This window comes from Saccopteryx leptura, chromosome 1 (genome assembly GCF_036850995.1).
Source record: "Saccopteryx leptura isolate mSacLep1 chromosome 1, mSacLep1_pri_phased_curated, whole genome shotgun sequence".
Classification (NCBI taxonomy): domain Eukaryota; kingdom Metazoa; phylum Chordata; class Mammalia; order Chiroptera; family Emballonuridae; genus Saccopteryx; species Saccopteryx leptura.
The window spans coordinates 289,983,033-290,006,085 of NC_089503.1; the positions used below are offsets into that span (position 1 = coordinate 289,983,033).

At 36.3% G+C, this 23,053-nt stretch overlaps 1 protein-coding gene across 1 annotated transcript; it reads right to left on the reverse strand.

Moving 5' to 3' along the window:
* Positions 1 to 7,981: 7,981 nt before the first annotated feature.
* On the reverse strand, positions 7,982 to 22,675 carry LOC136389380 (natural killer cells antigen CD94-like). Its single transcript, XM_066361185.1, has 7 exons — positions 22,553 to 22,675; positions 21,173 to 21,265; positions 20,961 to 21,023; positions 18,259 to 18,410; positions 17,205 to 17,308; positions 16,214 to 16,387; positions 7,982 to 9,531 (listed from the first exon to the last, which is right to left on the reverse strand). The coding sequence occupies exons 1-6, from the start codon at positions 22,557 to 22,559 to the stop codon at positions 16,267 to 16,269; spliced, it is 540 nt and encodes a 179-aa protein (XP_066217282.1). The 5' UTR covers positions 22,560 to 22,675; the 3' UTR covers positions 7,982 to 9,531; positions 16,214 to 16,266.
* Between the last annotated feature and the right edge of the window lie 378 nt (positions 22,676 to 23,053).

Here is a 23,053-nt window from a genome sequence, read left to right on the forward strand (position 1 = left end):
TCATTGGTGAGACACAGATGTATAGTATGAACAAAAGACAGTAAATCACTAGCTTTTATAATGTTCTTGAACCACAATACAGGAAATACTTGTGCAATTGTACTTGTATAGTGTGAACACTGACAATCATAAATAGAGGTGAGAGGAGGTAGTTTTTCAATGTTTGAACATTAAAATCAACTTTAAAATTATTGAAACATAGTACAGTTATGTTAACTAGTGTCACCCTAATAAGTTCAATTAAAAATTGTTAGACATAGGAAAAAAGTGATCAAACCAAACTTAAATTTACTTAGTGTAACGAAATTCCCCACAGGGTATTTCTCTTTTAATAATGAGAAATATTTATAACATACCTGTGCTATTCAGAGTTTAAAGCACTTGGCATATCTTAGTTCATTTATTTATAAAAATGACTTAAGATGAAGATACATAAATGTACTCATTTTAGTGATGCGAAGACTAGGATAGGGCTCAATACCTGACCAAGGTCAGCAAGTTTGAGACTCAGGTTTTCTCCAGAGCACACATGCAATATATTTCAAATCAAACTTACATCTGTCTATGTTTCGTGATTTTGATTTCTTTTTCCTAGCACAAAGTGGATGGTATTTCCATCCCTCATTATGTGCTTCTGATCCCTGCTGCATAACCCAGCTATGGAAGGCAAATATAAAAAATATAGAGCTAGAGTGACTTCCCATTACAGTTCCATGTACACACACACACACACACATACACACACACCTGTGCCCTACAATTGTGTATGTAGTTTCTGACCACACTGGAGTGCTTCATTCACATGAGCTTTAAAAGCTTCCAATACTGTTTTCTCCATGTTAAATTCCTTTTGAGTCCTTTGAACATGGCTTCAATTACGCTATTATCTTTTTACTAGTGTTTTAATTATTATATTTTTACTGTGCTCTATTTTACTATTAGATTTTTATTTTACTGTGTTCAGATAACATAGTGATAATTGAAGTTACATTTTTTGTTCTTGGAAGAATAGCATTATTAGTGAGAAATTCAAATGTGGGACAGATATTCAGGTTAAAATATTTGAAAGTAAGAAACTTTGATCTCTGATTTAGTGTGTGAAAATAAAATATATGATTCATTCACACGTAAAGCAGACTCCCAAATAAATTTTTCTTGTTTTAAATTGTTTATTTTAAGCATTATAATATTGCTATAGATGAGCTTTTTTTGTTAAAGACAGACTTTTCACCTAAAAAGGTAGAGGAAAAAATAAAAATAAAAAAACAAGGATTGGGATTTTATTTTTTAGTGTCCAAGAAGTTAAAAGTTTTCCATCGTTTTATGCAGAGTGTGCTTAGATTTGCTTTTACTGAACCACCAAAATTGATATTTAAATTTGAAACAGAGAATGTAAACATAATAGTTCAATATCATCCAAACTTTATGCAAATCCATATTGAGAGAGGTGATGTACAATGACCTTTTGCCCACTTAAGTTTATTCATTTTTAGTTTTCATGTTGGACAAAGCTGAACTACCAGAAAGTGCATAATTTTACTTTTTTTGCCACATGTAAAATCACCTTAACTAACTGGATTATAAGATTTTGCCTTCAGATTTAGTTTTGAGATAATACAAATGTATGCCAGAATATGTGCAGGTGTTATTAGTACACTTTAGAAACTAACAGGACCATCTTCATTTGGAAGTTTTTATAAGTTTTCAGAACCATATTTGATGATACTTATCTAAAACATTGTCTTCTATTTTTGTGTTAGTTCACTGATATAGAACTCAAAATTCATCCAAGATATGTTCAATTCAAGAAGATTAGGTTGAAGTCACAAAAAAAGGTAGTTGTGCACACATCTATACACTCACACAAAAGTTCTATATCGGACTGGGACTCAGAGGACCCAGGTTCCGAACCCTGAGGTCACCGGCTTGAGCGCAGGTTCATCTGATTTGAGCAAGGGTCACCAGCTTGAGCTCAAATTCTCTGGCTTAAGCAAGAGGTCACTCAGTCTGCTGTAGCTCCCCAGTCAAGGCACATATGAGAAAGCAATCAATTGAATAACTAAGGTGCCGCAATGAAGAATTGATGTTTCTCATCTCTCTCTCTCCCTTCCTGTCTGTGTGTTCTTATTTGTCCCTCCCTCTGTCTCTCTCTGTTTCTGTCACATACACACACAAAAAGTTCTATATAAATATACTCGCTTTCAGAACTGCCAACCCTGGCTGATTTTTTCTTTCTTGTAAGTGGTAGTTGAATTGTTCTTGTGCCAGGGTCCTAACCAGTTGTCTTCCTTGGAGCGCAATTATTATTGTGCCCCACATATCCCACATTATATTCAGAGAGCTCTGGCCAGCCAGTATCTGTACTTCTGCATCTGCAGGGTTTTTTTCTCCTAGAACTGTTGAAAGCTGTCATCATCTCACACATGGTGACCCAGGAGCAACGTGGAACTATCACCTAGATGGGTTTCAACCAAGGAATTTCAGGATTTGGTGTAGACAAACATCTTCAGCCCTTACAAAAAGCAATTCTGAACACTGGGGTTTGTCCCATTACCCAGAAACACTCAATGGTGTTAACTTCAGTCTCCTCCTTCTCTAGTAGCTACATTCAGGATCCACCAATATTGTGTTTGCCTGCCCTTTCCTGGAGTAGCTCTCTCTTTTCAACCTTGATTCCATGCACATCCAATTAAACTTCTCACTCAGACAGAGGCAGATTTAACGGCAGACCCACTGGGCATGCACCCTGGGCCCCAACTTCTGAAAGGCCCTGAAAAACCCCAACTTTACACTTTTTTCTAATGACACCAAGTTTTTAAGGAGCCCAATATTTTCCTCTGCCCCTGGGGCTTCAATTGACCTTAATCCACCTCTGCACTCAAACCATTCTCAGGGTCCACTGCAGAGAAAACCCAAACTGAACTATCACTGAAATGGTCAGGTTCAGTTAACGTGTTTGTTTTCAAAAGGTTGAATATCCTTCCAGAAGATGTACCTCTCTTTCAGGGTCTCCTCTCCCCCAGTGGCCATTGGAGGCAAAAACCACACTTTTCTTCACAGTAATTTACTATTAACCTTTGTTCAGAGCACGTGGTTACAACAATAACTTCATCATTCTGATCAAAACAAGGAGCAAGGGAATATAAATTTATGTCCCCTTAAAATATAAGCTGTGAAGTCTTTTCTCTGCCTAGCAACTTCTAACTAAAATATTGCAGAACATAATAATAATATGCATGCTAAGAGCCCCAAAGGACAAATTTATTTTGATCTCACTACTTTGAAAATTCATGCATTCTCTGAGTGAAATAAAATTGTTAACATTAGGCTGCAACATATTTTCCTCTTCAGGAAGAGGGGAGTCTCCTTGAGAAATAAAAAGAATGGATCCTGGGCTGACAAATTCTTTTGTAGCATGCTAAGAACAAAACTGCTAGCAAACGCTGTGGGTTCTGCTTGTCAGAATCCTTATCTATTGAATATTTTTAGCAAATGTATTAAAATATCTAAAACTATTTACTATCAACACAAAACAAAACAAAAGATAGGCCTAGAATCTATGAGTTTATTGAGTACCACAACCTGGAAAATGTCACATAAACTTTATTTCCATCTGACTATGAAATAGAGGTGTATCCTGACCAAAGCATCACCTTTTATACATATGGTACCAACACACCTTCCATAGAGACCTCAGTTGTTATTCTGTTAGTCTGGATCAGAGTGCATCCTAAGGTGGAAAGAAAGACAAGGGAGCCGATTGCAAGCCTAGACATCTCACTGCCCTGCCTGCACCTCACAAGTATTGTCCCATTGAAATTACTAGTATAAGTTGATACTGACTAAAATCTCTGAGAATGTTTATGAGTCTGGTTTAACAACCCAATTCTTTGTGTCACCGTATTGAAGAGTTGGTAACTTCTATACATATTGGTCATGAGAACTATACATGCTTTATTTCTATATAATTACCCACCCCCTGGCACCCATCTCCACTGCAGCAGAGTTATCACGGTGCCGCTCACATCCCTGAGGACTTCTGTCTGTTGTCCGAGGTGGATCACTGCATCTCTGTGCCTGGAGCCTTCATGTCCCCCTAGATCTGCCAGAAGAGTAGTTGCCTTCATTCCAGTGATGCTGTAGATTTTTTCTATAAAGATTGTAGCTCCTCTTGTCTCTCTAAAATGCAGGGACCCTTTTGGGATGCATATTTGAAAAACAATGTGTAATAAAGGTGTTTCCTTTTTTTAAGACTAAAAGAAAACTCCCCTGACATGGGGGAAGGGAAAGTAAGTTAATGGTAGAGGGAGGTGAAACATCAAAAGGAGAGGTCAGAGCGACAGGACAGGTGCCACTGACAGGAATAAAAACATGCTGAGAGGGGAGAGGATGCTCTGGGAGACACCCAGGTAACACTCAACTCAGCGTATCCTTTCTTCAATATCTTCAATCATAATGGGAAGTGAGTAAACTTCTAAAAAAACCTCATGCTCTGTGAGAGAGGATTGTGCACTTTCTGTTCTCGAATTATATTCTAGCCATTCTTGTTATTATCTGGAGATTTAAAAACAAAAAAAAGCAGAAGAGCAGTTAAACTACAAAACATTTAAATTATGAGAGAAAGCTTCTCTTCCCTTAAGAAAAGATGCATCCTTCCTGTTTAACACCGTCAAACAATACTGGTTCCTGCACTAAGCAATAATCCTTGTGAGCCCTGAGGAATAAATTAATAACAATAATTAGTAAATTAAAGAACATGCTCTAACCCTGTGGTTAGTTAGAAAAGGACTATTTCTGAACCTTGACTTGGTTAGACAAAAGAAGTCCAAGATTCATCCTTAGCTGGAAAATAAAATAAAAAAATTCCTTTACACTTTTATAGAATAAGCTGAAAAAATTTAAAAACACAGCATGAGAATCAATTGTCCATTGGAGCCAACCAAGGTAAAGACAAGTAGGAAAGAGAATTGTGGATTTTCAAAGTAAGTTATTTTGAATTATGGATTTTTAAAACAAATCAAGTTTTTCTTTGGCAAATCAATTAAAGTTATGTAAAAATAAAAATTAAATCTCCAAGAGGCAGAATTTAGAACTTATTTTAGGCTTCAAATATTTTGAAATATGATGTTTATATTTTGCATCTATTATCATATAACTTAATTTCATTCTTCTTATATCTCACTTCATTCAAGAGTAAAAATGGTCTGACCAGGTGGTGGCATAGTGTTTAGAGCGTCGGATTGGAATTCAGAGGACCCAGGTTCAAAACTCTGAAGTCGCTGGCTTGAGTGCAGGTTCATCCGGCTTGAGCGTGGACTCGTGAGCTTGAGCACCAGGTCGCTGGCTTCAGCATGGGATCATGGACATAACCCCATGGTCACTGGCTTGAGCCCAAGGTCGCTGGCTTGCGCCCAAAGGTGGCTGGCTTAAGCCCAAAGGTCACTGGCTTAAAGCCCAAGGTTGCTGACTTGAACAAAGGGTCACTTGCTCTACTGTACTTCTCTCCCCCACTCAGTCAATGCACATATGAGAAAGGAGTCAACTAACAACTAAAGAGCTTCAACGAAGAATTGATGCTCCTCATGTCTCTCCCTTCCTGTCTGTCTGTCCCTATCTGTCCCTCTCTCTGTCTCTTTCTCTGTCTCTGTCACCAAAAAAAAAAAGAGTAAAATGATTTTTGGTTTCATGATCACAATGTCCGTATACCTTTAGGAATAAATGAAAGGGTTTTATTATTCTGCATTGGTCCATTCAAGGTAAAATGGTAAAATCAAGTCATATGTGTCTCAATTGTATTTTCACTGTTTAAAATATACAATTAGATGCAAAATAATCTCAATCTTAGTTTCTTAAGATATATGTGCAACATTATCATAAAAGTAAGTTTTAAAACATATAACACATGATATTTAAGGAACATGTTTTCTGGATTGATCAGGAAATAAAGGACAAGTGAATAACTCCTTTACTGAGAAGCATAAGCCAAAAACACCCAAGAGAAAAAAGTGAAAAAGGCTGAACAAAAATGACCAGAGAGGCCCTGGCCGGTTGGCTCAGTGGTAGAGTGTCGGCCTGGCGTGCAGAAGTCCCGGGTTCGATTCCTGGCCAGGGCACACAGGAGAAGCGCCCATCTGCTTCTCCACCCCTCCCCCTCTCCTTCCTCTCTGTCTCTCTCTTCCCCTCCCGCAGCGAGGCTCCATTGGAGCAAAGATGGCCCGGGCACTGGGGATGGCTCCTTGGCCTCTGCCCCAGGCGCTAGAGTGGCTCTGGTAGCAACAGAGCGATGCCCTGGAGGGGCAGAGCATCGCCCCCTGGTGGGCGGGCCAGGTGGATCCTGGTCAGGCGCATGCAGGAGTCTGTCTGACTGTCTCTCCCAGTTTCCAGCTTCAGAAAAATAAATTTAAAAAAAAAATGACCAGAGAATAGATTATATTGCTTTGGGGCAAATATGAAAGCAGTCACTGTGTGAACAAGGTTTCAAAGCAAAAGATTCAAAATCTAATAAAATTATAAATTTTTTAAAATAATTTTTCTCTTTATATAAAGTAGAAAAATTAATTTAGTTATTAACAATATGAATAACTTCAAATTTATTTATATATTTGTTACAGGAGATAAAATAAACTTTGGTGTGTTTCACTGCCTTCTAATAGTAATGAGCATGGTTTGAGAGAATGTAAGAACTTCTATGTTTAATCATATCAGTATTCCATTTTCCTGAGAAGGCAATTAAATAAGCTGTTTCTTACAAATATAGTATTTTTGGTTTAATAAATATCCCCATTCCCTGCACTCTACAGGATAATAAAATAGAGATGGTGTATGGGGTGGGGGTGGGGGGATACGTGCACCCACAACATGTTACAAGTGAACAGAAACTAAAATTTGTATGACACAAAAACATTTTATCCATTGAGCCTACTGGGATAATCTGGCTGGAAATAAATTACTATTGTTTCCTTTGTTTTTTTTATCTCAAATTTTATACTCTGAGACCTTATTTGTATTGCAATTTTGTGAAATGTGAATTGTTTTCTCACTAAAACAAAACAAAACCAAAACAGAGAAGCAGTTAAACTATGAGACATTTAAATTATGGGAGAAAGCGGAGCCATCCTCCCAGAATCAGTTGCTGAGTGTCTGACCCAGTACACAGATGGTAGGGAGTTCCTAAAGTTCTGCTTGGGAACAGAGCCAAACACAGGAAAGGAATCCCTTTCTTTGCAGCCTCAATGACACAATATTTGTTTACTTAGTTTTTTGCCTCTGCAACTTTGGGCATCTTGCATTTCAAATAAAGTGAATGTATGCCATCAACTCCGCCCTTTACCCTTGTGCTCCAACATTATAGTAAGAGAATAATCACACAACTCATCACTCACTCTCTCTCTTTCATCTTTTCTTCATTATTTTTTCACATTCAATAATGCAGTATAAATCACCACCAAACGGGACGTATTTTAGGAGAGATCAGACTTATATATTTTAAACCACATATCGTTCCTAAGGAATTAGAAACGCCATCTCAAGACATCTGAATTCAATAATACATTGTGGGTATGTCCGGTAGTTTGTACACTCAGTCAGTACAGGTTCTGAATGCAGCCATAGCAAAACCTTCCTTCTTGAAAGAATGGACTAATTTTTATTTTCATACTTCTAATATGGTTCCACATATTATTTCAGAGACATAGACAATTTTAATTAATTTAAACCAAATGATAGAAAAAAGTTAAAATTATTATGATTCAAAGAAGTTTCTTTGTTGAATAAAACAAAGGAAAATAATTAAATTTTATTGTATATTGAATGAAGCTAAGTGGTAGAATTATGATTGCCTTTTTTCTCTCTAAAAACTAAAATTCAAAACATGTACCTATTAAGTTTATATAAAGGATACGTCAAGTGGTAAGAATATTGAATAAATATATTTTATTTATGATTTAGACTATTTCATTTTCACAGAAACACAGGTGTTTATAGCTTAATGTTTAATAATTGCCTTTTTATATAATATAAATTTACTCAAGTGTTTTATACCTTTTTTCCAAAAACTATAATTTTATATTATTCATATAATTTCTTTAGGTCTATGCACTTTTATAATGAGTATTTTAAAGTAAAAGTAGTAATCATATAATTTGTTCAGTCCATTCAATGCCAATCAAATTAAGTGTTCAACTTAATTTTGAAATATTATTTTTCAATATCTCACAAAGGTAGCTCTGTGATACTTGGTTTGAGAAAGTTTTGATTCATATCTTCTCTGTAACTGAAATACACTGGGATTCTGACAATCACAGACCCCAGTTCACTTTTAAAATTTTGAGCCATTAGAAAGGAGGTAATACTTGCATCTGTCCCCAATCTACTCTGGAACAAAACAGAGCCACAGAGAAGGGAGAGAAAACTTCAGAAACACATGAAGAAAAGACCCAACAAAAAGTTTGAACAAGATTGTATAAGGTTACTAGGACTTAAAAATACAGAACTGTGGTGACTATACAATGAGAAATAGATAACAGACCCGCCTCATATCAAAATCTAAGACAGAAAAAAATTAACAGTCTTTCTTCTCACCTTTTATATATAACTTTCTTATTATATATAAGTAATGAAAATATAAGGTTTCATAACCATCAGATTCAAAACCCCTGCAACTACCACCCATTTCAAGAAATATAACATTTCCAAGATCACCAAGATCTTTCCTTGTTTAAACTTGCAGTTACATCCTCTTTCTCCTTCCATATATATATATATGTATTACCACCATTACCTCTCACATTCTCTTGATGTCTACTGTGAACTACAGTTTAGTTTTGCCTGGTTTTGAAATTTATATAACAAAAATAATGTGATGTAAACTCTTTTGTGTCACATTTTTTTCTCAAATTCTTGTAAGAGTCATCAAGAATTCGTACCCATCTTATTGATGATGACTAGACTAGATGTGAATTACTGTGGCTGCTGGATTAGACATGTTGATTGATTTAAATCAGTTGGGGCTTATTTGGATACTGCAGCAGGGTCAACTATACTGAAAACAAAATGAGTAGCAGTGATTATATAAAGGAAATTTTGAGACTTAGAACTTCTAGGAGGAAGTTCTTTCAGGAACTTTCAGAAATTGTCAACACCTTTCGATCATTTTTTATTTTTGTTTTCTTTTTTTTCTTAAGATGGGTCTTTATCAGTGAATCTACCACTAACTCCGACAGCAACTTAAAAAAAATAGACACTTATTCTATTACACAGTTTCTAAGGATTAAGTATCCTTGAACAACTTAGCAGAATGGTTGTGACTCAGGTTCTCTCATGAGGTTGCTGTCAAGATGCCGGCTGGGGCTATGTTATCCAAAGGCTTGACTAGGGCTGGAAAGTTGGCTTTCAAGAGAGACTCATCATAGCTGTTAGAAATAGACTTTATTTCATTGCCAGTTGTTCATAAGAAGCTTCAGTTCTTTGTCATATGGTTCTCCCAACAGGGCTGCTTATGATATGATATCTGGCTTTCCCATGTCAAATGATCTGAAAGAAAGAAAAAAAAGAAAGCCACACTGTCTTTTATGCACTAGACTTAGAAGTGGCAATACTAACATTTCTACTGTATTTCACTGGTCACACTGGTTACACAGATCAACCTTGAGAAAACGTGGAAGGAAATTACTCAAAGGTATGTGAACTTGAAGATGGGGATCATTGGTGGACATCTTGCATTTGGTTATAAAACATACTTTATGGATTTTTGAGTACTGTAAAATTTATATGTACATTTACAACTGTTGTTTTAGACCTAAACAAGGATAAGACAATGTGGAGATTAGGGTTGGTGCCTATATAATATTATTTTACACACTTTGACAAGGGTTGGCAAACTGTGACCTATGAGGCAAATTTGTCTCACTGCTTAGTTTTCTAAATAAAGTTCTTAGTAACACAGCTAAGCCATTCATTTACATATTATCTATGTTTTCTTTTGCACTACAACAGCAGAGTTGAGTAGTTTCAACATAGACTATTGAAAAGTTAAAAACATTAACTATCCTCTTCTGTACAAAATGCCTTGTAACCTATGCACTAGGATATAAAGAGAAATGATTCAATAGGTGCAAAATTAGAGAAAAAAATTGATGCTCAAGAATTTCTGAAGATAAACAAAAAGTCCCAATCAAACTGTAAAATAACTGTATCTTTATTAGGCAAACTTAAATGTTACTAATAGAGTAACTAAGAATTAATATATTGGAGTAACTATAAACCTACAATGATATATTACCTCATGCCTGTCAGAATGGCTGTCATCAATAGATCAACAAATTACAAGTGTGAGGAGGTGGAGAAAAGAGAACCCTCATCACTGCTGGTGGGAACACAGATTGGTGTAGTCACTGTGAAAAACAGTATGGAGGTTCCTTAAAATATTTTAAATGGAATTGCCTTATGATCCAGCAATTCAACTTCTGGGTATATATACAAAGAAACCCAAAACACTAATTCAAAAAGATATAGGCATCCTCATGTTCATTGCAGTGCTATTTACAACGGCTAAGATATGGAAGCAACCCAAGTGTCAATCAATAGACAAGTAGATTCAAAAACTGGTGACACACACACACACACACACACACACACATAAATAAATAAATAAATAAATAAATAAATAAATAAATAAATAAATAAATAAAATAAAATCTTACCATTTATGACCTAAAGTCAGTCCTAAATTTAATTACCTAAATTATGGTAACTAAAGAAGTCAGTCAAGAAAGACAAATACCATAAGATTATAAAGAACAAAATCAGTGAATCAACAAAACAGAAACAGGCTCATATACAATATATAGAGAATAGACTGATGGTTGCCAGATAGAGGGGCACTGAGGGACTGGGTGAAAAAGGTAAAAGAATTAAGAAGTACAAAAAGGTAGTCACAAAATTATATAAGGATTTAAATTACAGAATAGGGAGCATAGTCAATACAATTTTAAAACTATATATGGTGCCAGGTGTGTACTAGAATTATTGAAGAAACAGTTGTAAAATATATGATTGTTGAACCACTATACTGTACTTCTGAAACTAATACAAAATATTGAATGTAGACTGTAATTTAAAAATGATGTTTTTGCCTTACCAGGTGGTGGCGTAATAAATAGAGCATCAAACTGGGATGCAGAGGACCCAAGTTCAAAACTCTATGGTCACTGGCTTGAGCATGGGCTCATCCAGCTTGAGAACAGGCTCACCAGCTTGAGCGGGGGGTGTGGCTTGAGCATGGAATAATAGATATGACCCCATGGTAACTGGCTTGAAGCACAAGGTCACTAGCTTGCGCACAAGGTCTCTGGTTTGAGTGAGGGGTCACTCACTCTGCTGTAGCCCCCCAGTCAAGGAACATATGAGAAAGCAATCAATGTACAACTAAGATGCTGCAATGAAGAATTGATGCTTCTGATTTCTCTCCCTTCCTGTCTGTCCCTATCTGTCCCTCTTTCTGTCTGTCTCTCTCTCTGTCTCTGTCACCAAAAAAAAATGATGTTTTTTTAAAAAATGAAGAAAAAGTCCTTGGCTGGTTGGCTTAGTGGTATAGCATCAGCCTGGAGTGTGGAAGTCCCAGGTTCAATTCCCGGCCAGGGAACACAGGAGGGGCGCCCACTTGCTTCTCCACCCTTCCCCCTCTCTTCTCTGTCTCTCCCCTCCACTCCTGCAGCCAAGGCTCCACTGGAGCAAAAGTTGGCCCAGGTGCTGAGGATGGCTCTATGACCTCTGCCTCAGGCGCTAGAATGGCTGCAACGGAACAACGTCCCAGATGGGCAGAGCATCACCCCCTGGTGGGCATGCTGGGTGGATCCCAGTCAGGCGCATGCAGGAGTCTGTCTGACTGCCTCTCTGTTTCTAATTTTGGAAAAATCCAAAAAAAGAAAAAAGAAAATATATTTTGGAGTAACTAAAATAGGATTGCCTGTCCTGGGACATGTGAATTAAATTCCTACTTATCAGAAATCAAAGGCAGTGTTTAAATTCAATGAACTATAAAGTAGCAGTAAAAATATGTTTAAGAGTTAGTTGGAAAAAAAAGAAAAAAGAGTTAGTTGGTGTGGTAGGCAGATCTCTAAGTTGACCCCCTTCAAATTTCCATGCCCTGGTGTACACCTATATTATACTATCCCCTTTAATTTTAGTGGATTTGTGAATACAGGCAAACATCCTATTGTTGAACTTTGCTTTTATTGCCATTTGCAAGTGTTGCATTTTTTAGAAATAGATGTCAAGACTCTGTACCAACAAAACAGTTGTTTCATTTTTCTGCAATACTTGCTTTATTAAGATAGTTCTGGAACCAAACCTGCAATTTCTCCAAGGTATGCCTGTATGATGGAATGTTACTCTGTGATTAGAATACATTAAATGGCAAAGATGAAGCTATTTTTCAGACTTAATTAAGGTTCCACATTAGCCCATTTTTTATTAATCAAAGAGATATTATCATGGATGAGCTTAACCAAGTGAATACTTAAAAAAAGACTATACATTCAGATAGAAAGAGGAGTCAGAGATACTTTAAAAAGCATCTAGCCTTTAAAAAGCAAGCAGCCATGGTGTGAGTGCCTGTGGAGAGGGGTGGCTTCTGGGGACTGAGAGTCTCAGTCCGACAACCACAAGGAACAAAATTATGCCAATAATCTAAATGAGCTTGGAAGCAAACTCTGAGTTTCAAATGAGAAGGTAGCCTTGTAAAGACCCTGTTCCAAGCTTGTGAAACCACAAATAAGTAAGCAACTAAGCCAATCCTAATTCCTGATCTAAAGACAATATTAGATAATAAAGATGCATGGTTTTAAATTCTTCAAGTTCTCATAATTTTTTATGAACCAATACATAACATTTACGCTATACATTCAGGGTTACAAGATAAAATTAAGAATATATACACTGACTATTGCCATATTATTTCATTATTGTTTGTTTCTTAGACATTTCTTCACTCTCTTCCTTTTGATTTATATCTAACATGGAGATATTCATTCAATTTAATCCTTTAATATGTGCATTAGCCCATTTCAAACAAAAATATCAAACAAAACAAGAAAAATAAAGTGTCTTTCTGCACTTAATATCAAATACATTAAAAATATTGTGTCAGAGGGGGGAAAATGGTAGAAAAACCTTTATGTAAAAGAAGCCTTTTCTATCCCAAAGACTACAAAGATACTTTCAGGATGAAAGAAAGTAGAATGCAGGTTAAGAGTGGAAGGAAGAATATCTAAAATGAAATGAGTCAGATGGTCATGGCCTGAGTATGACTAATATGATGGGACCATGCTGTGAGAGATATATGCCATAGGTGACCGACATCCTCCATTCAGCCAGAACTTTCCATCGCAATACTCACAAATTATATGTGAATTCAATCTTAGCTGTAAATGGGAAGCAACAAACTCTCTTCTCTCAGTGAAGAGGATTTGCAACATAGATAACTCTTTGAAATTAAACATCATCTGTCATGTTTAGTATCTCCTCTTTTCTCATTGCTCTTGCAATTGTAATAAGTTGTTATCAGAAAAGGATAAGTCAGCTTCTGCATATCTCATGGGGGATGATGGGAAAGTAGCAATTTGAACCTACATGTGGGTGTTGCTAAATAAAAACAGTTGACATTTATCCTGGACAGAAATTATGAAAACGGAACATTGTTGGTTCATTACAGAGAAAACCACTCTAAGCAGAAAAACAAACAAAAGAAACAAGAATTCCAGAGAAAACTGTATTCTGGAAGAAAGACAGAGACATGGGAGAGTTGGAACAGGAAACTATTCATTTTCATTATAAGTTTATCTATACTGGTTTTAAATTAAATTTAAAATGTATTATTTTGAAATCACATGGACAACAAAGTCGAAATAGTGCAAATATCCAGAAAGTACAATGTATGTTTGCTTAGTTCAAGTCAAATATTTCAAAAATGTTTTATTCTGTCCTGTTTTTTTTCATAATATAACTTAAGTGCATTTTTCCTAACTAATCTTTAAATAAGAAAGTTCAATATTTAGTCCTATTATATTTACAATCTGAGAAATAAGATAAAAAGGACCTTTCCTCTTCCTGAAACCATATATATTAAAAATTTATTTGAGCTCTTAATTATATTATCATTTAATTAAAATATAAAAGTAGTAAATAAATAAATATGTTAACATAAATTTTAAAGATGTCTGTACAATTTACCAAAAAAAAACACAATGAAGTTGGCTTTTGAAATCTGTGAGATTGTAAAAAGCCCATCCAGGTTTCAAGAAATGGACCTCACTGTGTTCTCTGCCCTTCTATGACACACTCAGAAACCTTTTTATACAACGGGTAGCTCCCTCTTCTACAAAAAAAGGAATTGTTTGTATTCTACATGTAACTTTTAGGGAAAGGTTCTTAAGATCGCTGAGAGATTAAGACATTCAATAACCATGTGACTCTTTTACTAAAACTTTGGGGTCCCCAAACTTTTTACACAGGGGGCCAGTTCACTGTCCCTCAGATCGTTGGAGGGCCAGACTATAAAAAAACTATGAACAAATCCCTATGCACATTGCACATATCTTATTTTAAAGTAAAAAAACAAAACGGGAACAAATACAATATTTAAAATAAAGAACAAGTAAATTTAAATCAACAAACTGACCAGTATTTCAATGGGAACTATGCTCCTCTCACTGACCACCAATGAAAGAGGTGCCCCTTCCAGAAGTGCAGCGGGGGCCAGATAAATGGCCTCAGGGGCCGCATGCGGCCCGCGGGCCGTAGTTTGGGGACCCCTGTAATAAGCATAAGACCCCCCCAAAAAAAAGAATGGAGTAAATAAACAGGTATTGTCGGTTTATGTATCAGGGCTAGGAGTTTCTTTATCATTGCAAACCCTGAAAGCAATAAAACAGGAAGCACAAAGACCAAAGACTTAAAATCTTTCTACAGAATTCAGGAGCATCAAGAAAAGACAGAAATGTGTTCCCTCTGTAGCTGGAAGATACACATGAGGAAACTGTCTTATGGCATTTTCAGTTCTACGTAAAAGCAGACAGATGCATAGATAGCCAGAAAGAACTAACTTCCAGAAAAATGACAAGAAGATGGGAATTTCCAATTTAGTATTCCACATAAAGGTCTGAAATAATATGGATATATATTATTTGATGTAAATGTTTTATTTAAATTTCTGCAGAGAAAATTTATCAGAATGTATACATGAAAATATATCATACTCAATATTTATCATATGTGTTAAATCAAAATATTTATAAAATTATTATTATTTTTATTAAGTGAGAGAGTGAGAGGCGGGGAGGCAGAGAGACATGCACCCTAACCGGATCTACTCAGCAAGCCCCCTTCCTGGGGATGCTCTGCTCATCTGGGTCTGCTGCTACGTTGCTCAGCAACCGAGCTATTTTAGCACTTGAGGAGAGGCCATGGGGCCATCCTCAGCCCCTGGAAGCAACTTGCTCAAACCATTAGAGCAATGGCTGCAGGAGGAGAAGAGAGAGAGACAAAGAGAGAAAGAGGAGAAGTAGAGAAGCAGATGGTCACTTATCCCGTGGGCCCAGAATGGAAATCAAACCTGGGACTTCCACACACACCAGGCGATACTCTACTATTGAGCCAACCAGCCAGGGCTAAAATTTTTTTTTTTTTTTTGTATTTTTCTGAAGCTGGAAACGGGGAGAGACAGTCAGACAGACTCCCGCATGCGCCCCACTGGGATCCACCCGGCATGCCCACCAGGGGGCGATGCTCTGCCCCTCCGGGGCGTTGCTCTGTCGACCAGAGCCGCTGTAGCACCTGGGGCAGAGGCCAAGGAGCCATCCCCAGCGCCCGGGCCATCTTTGCTCCAATGGAGCCTTGGCTGCGGGAGGGGAAGAGAGAGACAGAGAGGAAGGAGGGGGGGAGTGGAGAAGCAAATGGGCGCTTCTCCTGTGTGCCCTGGCCGGGAATCAAACCCGGGTACCCCGCACACCAGGCCGACGCTCTACCGCTGAGCCAACCGGCCAGGGCCTGAAATTATTTATCTTGATAATTTTAGGTATATATGCACAAATTTCATAAATTTTAAAGCACATGTTTTCAAATATAGCATATGAAAATTGTATGATAAGACATAGTAAGAAATATTTTATAGATCCCAGAAGTAGGTAATTAATAATAATGTAAGAAGTAAACTTACCATTCTTAGTAATACTGGACTTCATTGCCCACCCCTTATGCCTTAATAAACACCTAAGTAAGCCATTGTTTACAGATAAAACGATTTTGTTCTTCACAGGAATCATCCAAAACGCTGTTGCTTGTGCTATATGTTATGCAGTTCCTTGTACTTGCACCCTGAGGTAATAAAAATCTGTAAAGAAAAATAAAATGTTACCATACAAGAAAAGAAAATGAAAATGTTCAGGGACGGTGCTTTTTACCCAATGATGGAACTTTTTAAAGCATTCAAATGCAATATTAACATATTGATTCATTGTATTTTTTTATTCAATAGCCACAGTTTTTACAATTTCAAAAACAGTATTACAAAAACTCAGTTATTGCCTCAATTATCAATATCATTGAGGCAAGGACATTTTTTTTTTTTGTTCTTGCCATTGTTATTCATGGTTAATTTATGATCATCTTTGCTTCTGTTTTATTTAAAGATGTATTTGCTAATTTAGTCTAGGAAAATAAATCACAGCATAAAGTTTGTCAGTGTATGAAATACCATGTTTATGAACGGAAGTGAGAGTCTAAGAATACAAATATACAGAAGATAAGCCTGAGATATTTGAAACATGGAAAAAGATTGGGTCCCACCAGAATAAAGAAAAAAATAGCTATCTTGTTTTCCTTGAACAGCTTCTGTGTGTGAAAGCAGCTTTTTTTTTTATTTCTTATGCTGTTCCTAATTATTTAGTCATATAAGTGCTGTTACCAAGACAAAAAAAAAGAAAGTCAAAACCTCTTTTATGGGCACAAGTACAATAAACTCATGTCAATTAGCATATACGTGGATGCTCTAGATAAGGCTAAAATTGTTCCTCTCTGTATTATCTTTTCTGTGTACTCATGCTCCAGATAGGTCATCTTAGCTGCAGTGTTTCTGGAATTTATATTCTCTGATTAAGATCTAAGAATAAACTCATAAGGCAGAAAAACCTTGACTGCCAGAAACTTACAGGTCTTGGGAGAGAGCAGAACCATCCTCCCACAACCAGGTTTGATGTTCTTCACTGTAAGAGAGTCCAATCCAATAAAAAGATTTACTGGTCTTTATAAAATTCTGCTTGGAAAGAAACAAACATAATAATTTAATTTAAATCTACTCTGAAAATAAAGTACTTTCAAGAAAGCTGGTATCCAGAATCATGTTTAGACTCTAAATTATTCAAATGAAATCATTTCTAGTTTAAGAGGTATAATCATGTCTCATTTAAAAAAAAAGATCCATTCTAACCTATAAGATCCATACATGTATGGAGAAAAGATTTCAAAATCTCACTTCTTGAATGAATGGAAAACATTGTAATGGGTTAGATTTTCATGGAACACTTCCTTCACAAGGAATCAACAATCAAATCTGATTCCAAATCAACCGCATCTTGAGGAATAATTCTTGGACATAGGTCGCTAGCTCGAACAAGGGGTTACTCAGTCTGCTGAAGGCCCATGGTCAAGGCACATATGAGAAAGCAATCAATGAACAACTAAGGTGTCACAACAAAAAACTAATGATTGATGCTTCTCATCTCTCTCCGTTCCTATTCAGCATAGCTTCCTCATGAAACTGGAGAAATCTTTCATTTTTTAAAGAATTAGGTAACTATTATAATCATGCTCTCCATATCCATTCTACCTTATATCCCAGAATAATGACAAAAGTTATATAACTACAAATAGATATATTTAATCAAATAATTGAAAATTAAAAACTTGCTTAATTGGTTCTTTGAATAAAATGACATTATTTCTTCTTTGATTTCTCTCTAAAATGCCTCTTGTACTTTCTCTGGCATCTATCTTGATTTTTATTCTTGTAATATAAAGTTTTGAAAAATTTTGTTGGTTTTATAATGATTGTTTTAAAGTATAAAAATTAGCAAGTCATTTTTAGTTCAAATATAACCATACATTTACAATCTGATAAGGACTTGAATCAAAGGAATCAACTTACTTAGGTAATATGTTATCCTAAGCCAAAGGAAATATAAGAAACCAAAACTAAATACATGCCAGTTCATCTTTGTTTTGCAACTGAAGCAGACTGGAATTTTGAGAAGCACAGAAATTCCTACTTTCAGCCCAAGTTTTTCTTTCATTGGAAATTAAGTAACAGTTGCATTTGTGTCCAACCCACTTTTCTTGGCAAGAACAGCAACCAGAGCCTAAGAGAAAAAATGAAACTTGACTGATGATATTGGAGATTCAATTTTTTAAGTGCTATTTACTCATTCAAATATTATTTGTTATGTCTTTCTGCACATATTCTTTGAGAATCTACTTCATATATCAAACTTTAGAGGATAGTCATGTGAATGAATCATGCATATTATATATATCCTAGAAAAAGTATCAGAATTATATATTTTAATCATTTATTAATTATATTTAATGCTAATTTGTGTAAGTATACTGAAGAAATTCAGTATGCTAAAATATCTTGTAGCTGAGTGTAGAAAGTGACCCAATGTTAAGCTCTGTTGTGTAAATAAGAGTGAATTAGCCTGACCATGCAGTGGATAGAGCATCGGACTGGTATGCGGAGGACCCAGGTTCGAGACCCCGAGGTCCCCAGTTTGAGTGCGGACTCATCTGGTTTAGGCAAAGCTCACCAGCTTGGACCCAAGGTCGCTGGCTCGAGCAAGGGGTTACTCAGTCTGCTGAAGGCCCATGGTCAAGGCACATATGAGAAAGCAATCAATGAACAACTAAGGTGTCACAACAAAAAACTAATGATTGATGCTTCTCATCTCTCTCCGTTCCTGTCTGTCTGTCCCTATCTATCCCTCTCTCTGACTCTCTGTCTCTGTAAAAAAATAAAAAAGAGTGAATTAGATGAAAGATTGTGTGTGTGTGTGTGTGTGTGTGTGTGTGTGTGTGTGTGTGTGTGATAGAGACAGAGAAAGACAGAGAGAAGGACAAACAGCAGACAGGAAGGGAAAGAGATGAGAAGCATCACTTCTTCGTTGGGGCATCTTAGTTGTTCATTGATTGTTTTCCCATATGTGCCTTGACCAGGGGGCTACAGAAGACTGAGTGACCCCTTGCTCAAGCCAGTGACCTTGGCCTCAAGCTGGTGAGCCTTGCTCAAACCAGATGAGCCCACACTCAAGCTGGCAGCCTCAGGGTTTTGAACCTGGGTCCTCCTCATCCCAGTCTAATGCTCTATTCACTGCACCACCGCCTGGTCAGGCAGATGAAAGATTTTTAAGAGAGGAAGACAATGGCATATTTCCTGAATCAGACATGAATATGTACATTGGGAGAATGATGATATATATTTTAAATATTTTTTTCAAAATGAAGGTATGTTAAACAGTGTGAAGTCTTATCATACAGTTAACCAGTAATAATGTCTTGAGCAATTTAACCTCAGAGACAGGAGTAACAATATATGATGTGTACTCAAATCTTTGCCAAGTAGATGGTGCTAAAGTTACAGAGCAGAATGCTGGTTACAGAGGGGTGAAAGGTGGGGTAAATGGAGAGAAGTTGGGTACAAACGTCCAGTTAGATTAGTGTTCTAAGGATCTTCTGCATAACATTGTGATTATAGTTAATACTGTATTATACATTTGTAAGTTGCTAAATAGCAGAATTTTCAACACAAAAAGAAATGTAATTATGTGATATGATGAAGGTATTAGCTATTGCTATAGCTATCATCAAACTGCAATATATAAGTATATTAAATCAACATATTTTACCTTAAATTTCTACAGTGTTATACATCAATTATATCTCAGTAAAGGTGGAAAATGCCCCAAGAAGAAAAAGAGAAAATTTTGTATGATCACAGAAGATGATGAGACAACTTGGAGAGAATTTGGAAAAATACATTTAAAAAATTGTATTTGCCCTGGCCGGTTGGCTCAGTGGTAGAGCGTCGGCGTGGCGTGCAGAAGTCCCGGGTTCGATTCCCGGCCAGGCACACAGGAGAAGCCCCCATCTGCTTCTCCACCCCTCCCCCTCTCCTTCCTCTCTGTCTCTCTCTTCCCCTCCCGCAGCGGAGGCTCCATTGGAGCAAAGTTGGCCCGGGCGCTGGGGATGGCTCCTTGGCCTCTGCCCCAGGCACTAGAGTGGCTCTGGTCGCGGCAGAGCGACGCCCCGGAGGGGGCAGAGCATCACCCCCTGGTGGGCAGAGCATCGCCCCTAGTGGGCGTGCTGGGTGGATCCCGGTCGGGCGCATGCGGGAGTCTGTCTGACTGTCTCTCCCCGTTTCCAGCTTCAGAAAAATACAAAAAATAAAAATAAAATAAAATAAAAATTGTATTCACAGCTGGCTTACAATGGAAAAGTAGGGCCAGATCTGCAGAAATCTCTGCACTGTATTCTGAGTCATGCAAGAAATAGAAGCAAAGGTAAAGAAATATAAAGGTATAAGTTATGAGCAATCACCGACAGGTGATTAGGATTAGCTTTAACATGTACTATAATTTATTTTTGATATGTTACTTAAACATGAGCACCCATATAGGAAAAACTTATGTCAATTCAAGCTATTATTTCCTTTTTACTTAAATATATAAATGATGCACATTCAGTGTTATTTTATAATTCTTACAGTAGAGAACAAAGAAATGAGACTATCCTACAGTTAGTAGGTAAACTTGTATTTTACTAAGTGTAATATATCATCACACTTCTATGTGAGAAAAACAAGAAACTATTTCCTGTCCTACCAAAGTAAATATTTTCCCAATTATGGAACCTACCTTGCTGGGGTTCGGTAGTAGGTTCTGGGGATGATGTTGGCTGCATACTTTGTTTAGTGAGTGCTATGAGAAATGATTAGAAATTTACTTAATTAGATACAGGTTTGTGAAATAACACACAGTTACACATTAGTAAAATAAAACTTTTATTACTAAATGGTTTCATCACAGTTTTGATGTTTATATAGACTCGCCTAGAAAATCTTACTTACCATGTCTTAACAAAATTCCCAAAGTAATCATCAACACAAGGCACAGTACTCCTAGGATCCCAGCAATCAACCGCCACGGAATGGTCTGGGAAGCTGTACAGAGAGAGAGTTAGGGTGATCACTTAAAGAGCAAACGCAGGAACTAAAGTTCTTTTAGCAGAAACCAAGGAGAGAAACCAAAAATTTCTTCAGTTTGACAACCCAACCATTTTGCCAATGATAATTAGAAAATGAAGACATTCTCATCCAGAACTTCAACCAGTAAAAAAAATTTATGTGGTATATTTTATTTGTTAGTAAAATGATTCACACTGTTGCTTCTTTGCCAGCTCTGTCTCAGGAAAGTGGATTTAACATTTTTTTATTTGGCAAAGAATCTCAGACATCTGGAGTAAGAAGAGATGAATAAGCACCATGACCTGTTTTACGGTCTTACATAACAGACATTTGCTATTATTTTCTCAACAAAAATCAGAAGATAATAATATTCCAATTAGGGACATGGGAAAATTTAGAATTTATTAGTAATATTATTTTCTCAAGGCATCAAAGCTAGTAAGTACCCAAGTAAAAATCAAGTGAAAGTTTGCCCAACACCAGAGTCTTTATTTAACACATTCTATCATTGTCACGATACTACTACTTGGGCATGTGTCCTCTGAGATTGCTCTGAGGAAGATCAAGTTCTAATGGATTTGTAGAGGTTTAATACAGAGAAGAAAAGACATGGGAGTATCTGGACCTGGGGGGATGAGAGGGACCCCAACCAATGCATGGGCAATACTTGGGGAGCTGGGTTCATTTCAGAGTACATTGCATTATGATACATAAGCAACCACGTTTTACAAGAACACTGTATTTCCTAATAGTCCAGCTTACTTGTTTATAACCATTTTCCCTAAAACAATTCAGCATTAGGAGATTCTCCATTAACATTAGCACACTCCCGCAGAGTGTTGTCATTAACAACAATCTAATGTGTCAAACTGTTAACCTGGGTGGTTTTAGATGTTACAACACAAATGCTGAATTTTAAAATAGCATTTGTAAGCACTATATTTTAAATATTTGGCCTTATTTTTTTATTTTATGCTAGAATTATGTTACTCATAATTTAACATGGTAAATTCAGTTCATGTTCAGAATTTACAGCTTTCCTTTCATTTATCACTCTTTAAACCTGTTGGAAAAGCTTCACCAAGTCATTTCTAAATTACAGAATGAAGACTCAGAGAAATAAAATTAATCAGAAAATTCTGATACATAGGAAGCTTAAAATTTTTCATATTTTTCTTAAACTTTGTCCTGAAATTAGCTATATCCACACAATACCTGTTCTGTTTATATTTATTTCTTAATTTGTGACTCGGGCCAACATACCTGCCATGACAAATGTTCCAGTGTCGATATTGATAAATCACGGTGTTGGTTTACGAAGAATGGTGTTGGATCACGGAACTCAACTGGAGGCTAAGAATCTGAAAGTTGTATACGAAGAAATTCAAAAGGAAAAGAAAGGTTAAATCGTGTAGTTAAGCAATACTCATGATGCTCTAGAAACCACAATACAGGAAATTCTCAAGACACTGTGTAATGTGAAATCTTTGACTAGCAGAAAAGAGGTGAGAGAAAAGTATTTTTAAGACTGAATATTTAAATCATTTTTTTTAAATATTTGGAAAATAGGAAAAAAGATGGCAAACCAAAGGTAAATTTATTTAATGTAATGTACTTAGTAAATTCTTAAATCTCCACAGGAATTGTTCTCTTTTAACAATGAGAACATTTATAATTTACCTGTGCTAAACACAGATTAAAACACTTGATATATATTAGCACATTTATTTATGGAAATAGCTTTAAATAGAGATACATAATTAT

Excerpts from the sequence above, each read along its gene's own strand:
- LOC136389380 (XM_066361185.1), bottom strand. Across the intron at positions 21,024-21,172 it reads GGGAATTTTGTTAAGACATG|CACTCACTAAACAAAGTATG; the intron begins GTAAGTAAGATT and ends CATTTCTCATAG. Across the intron at positions 17,309-18,258 it reads TGCAAAACAAAGATGAACTG|AATTTTATAAAGACCAGTAA; the intron begins GCATGTATTTAG and ends CTTTCCAAGCAG.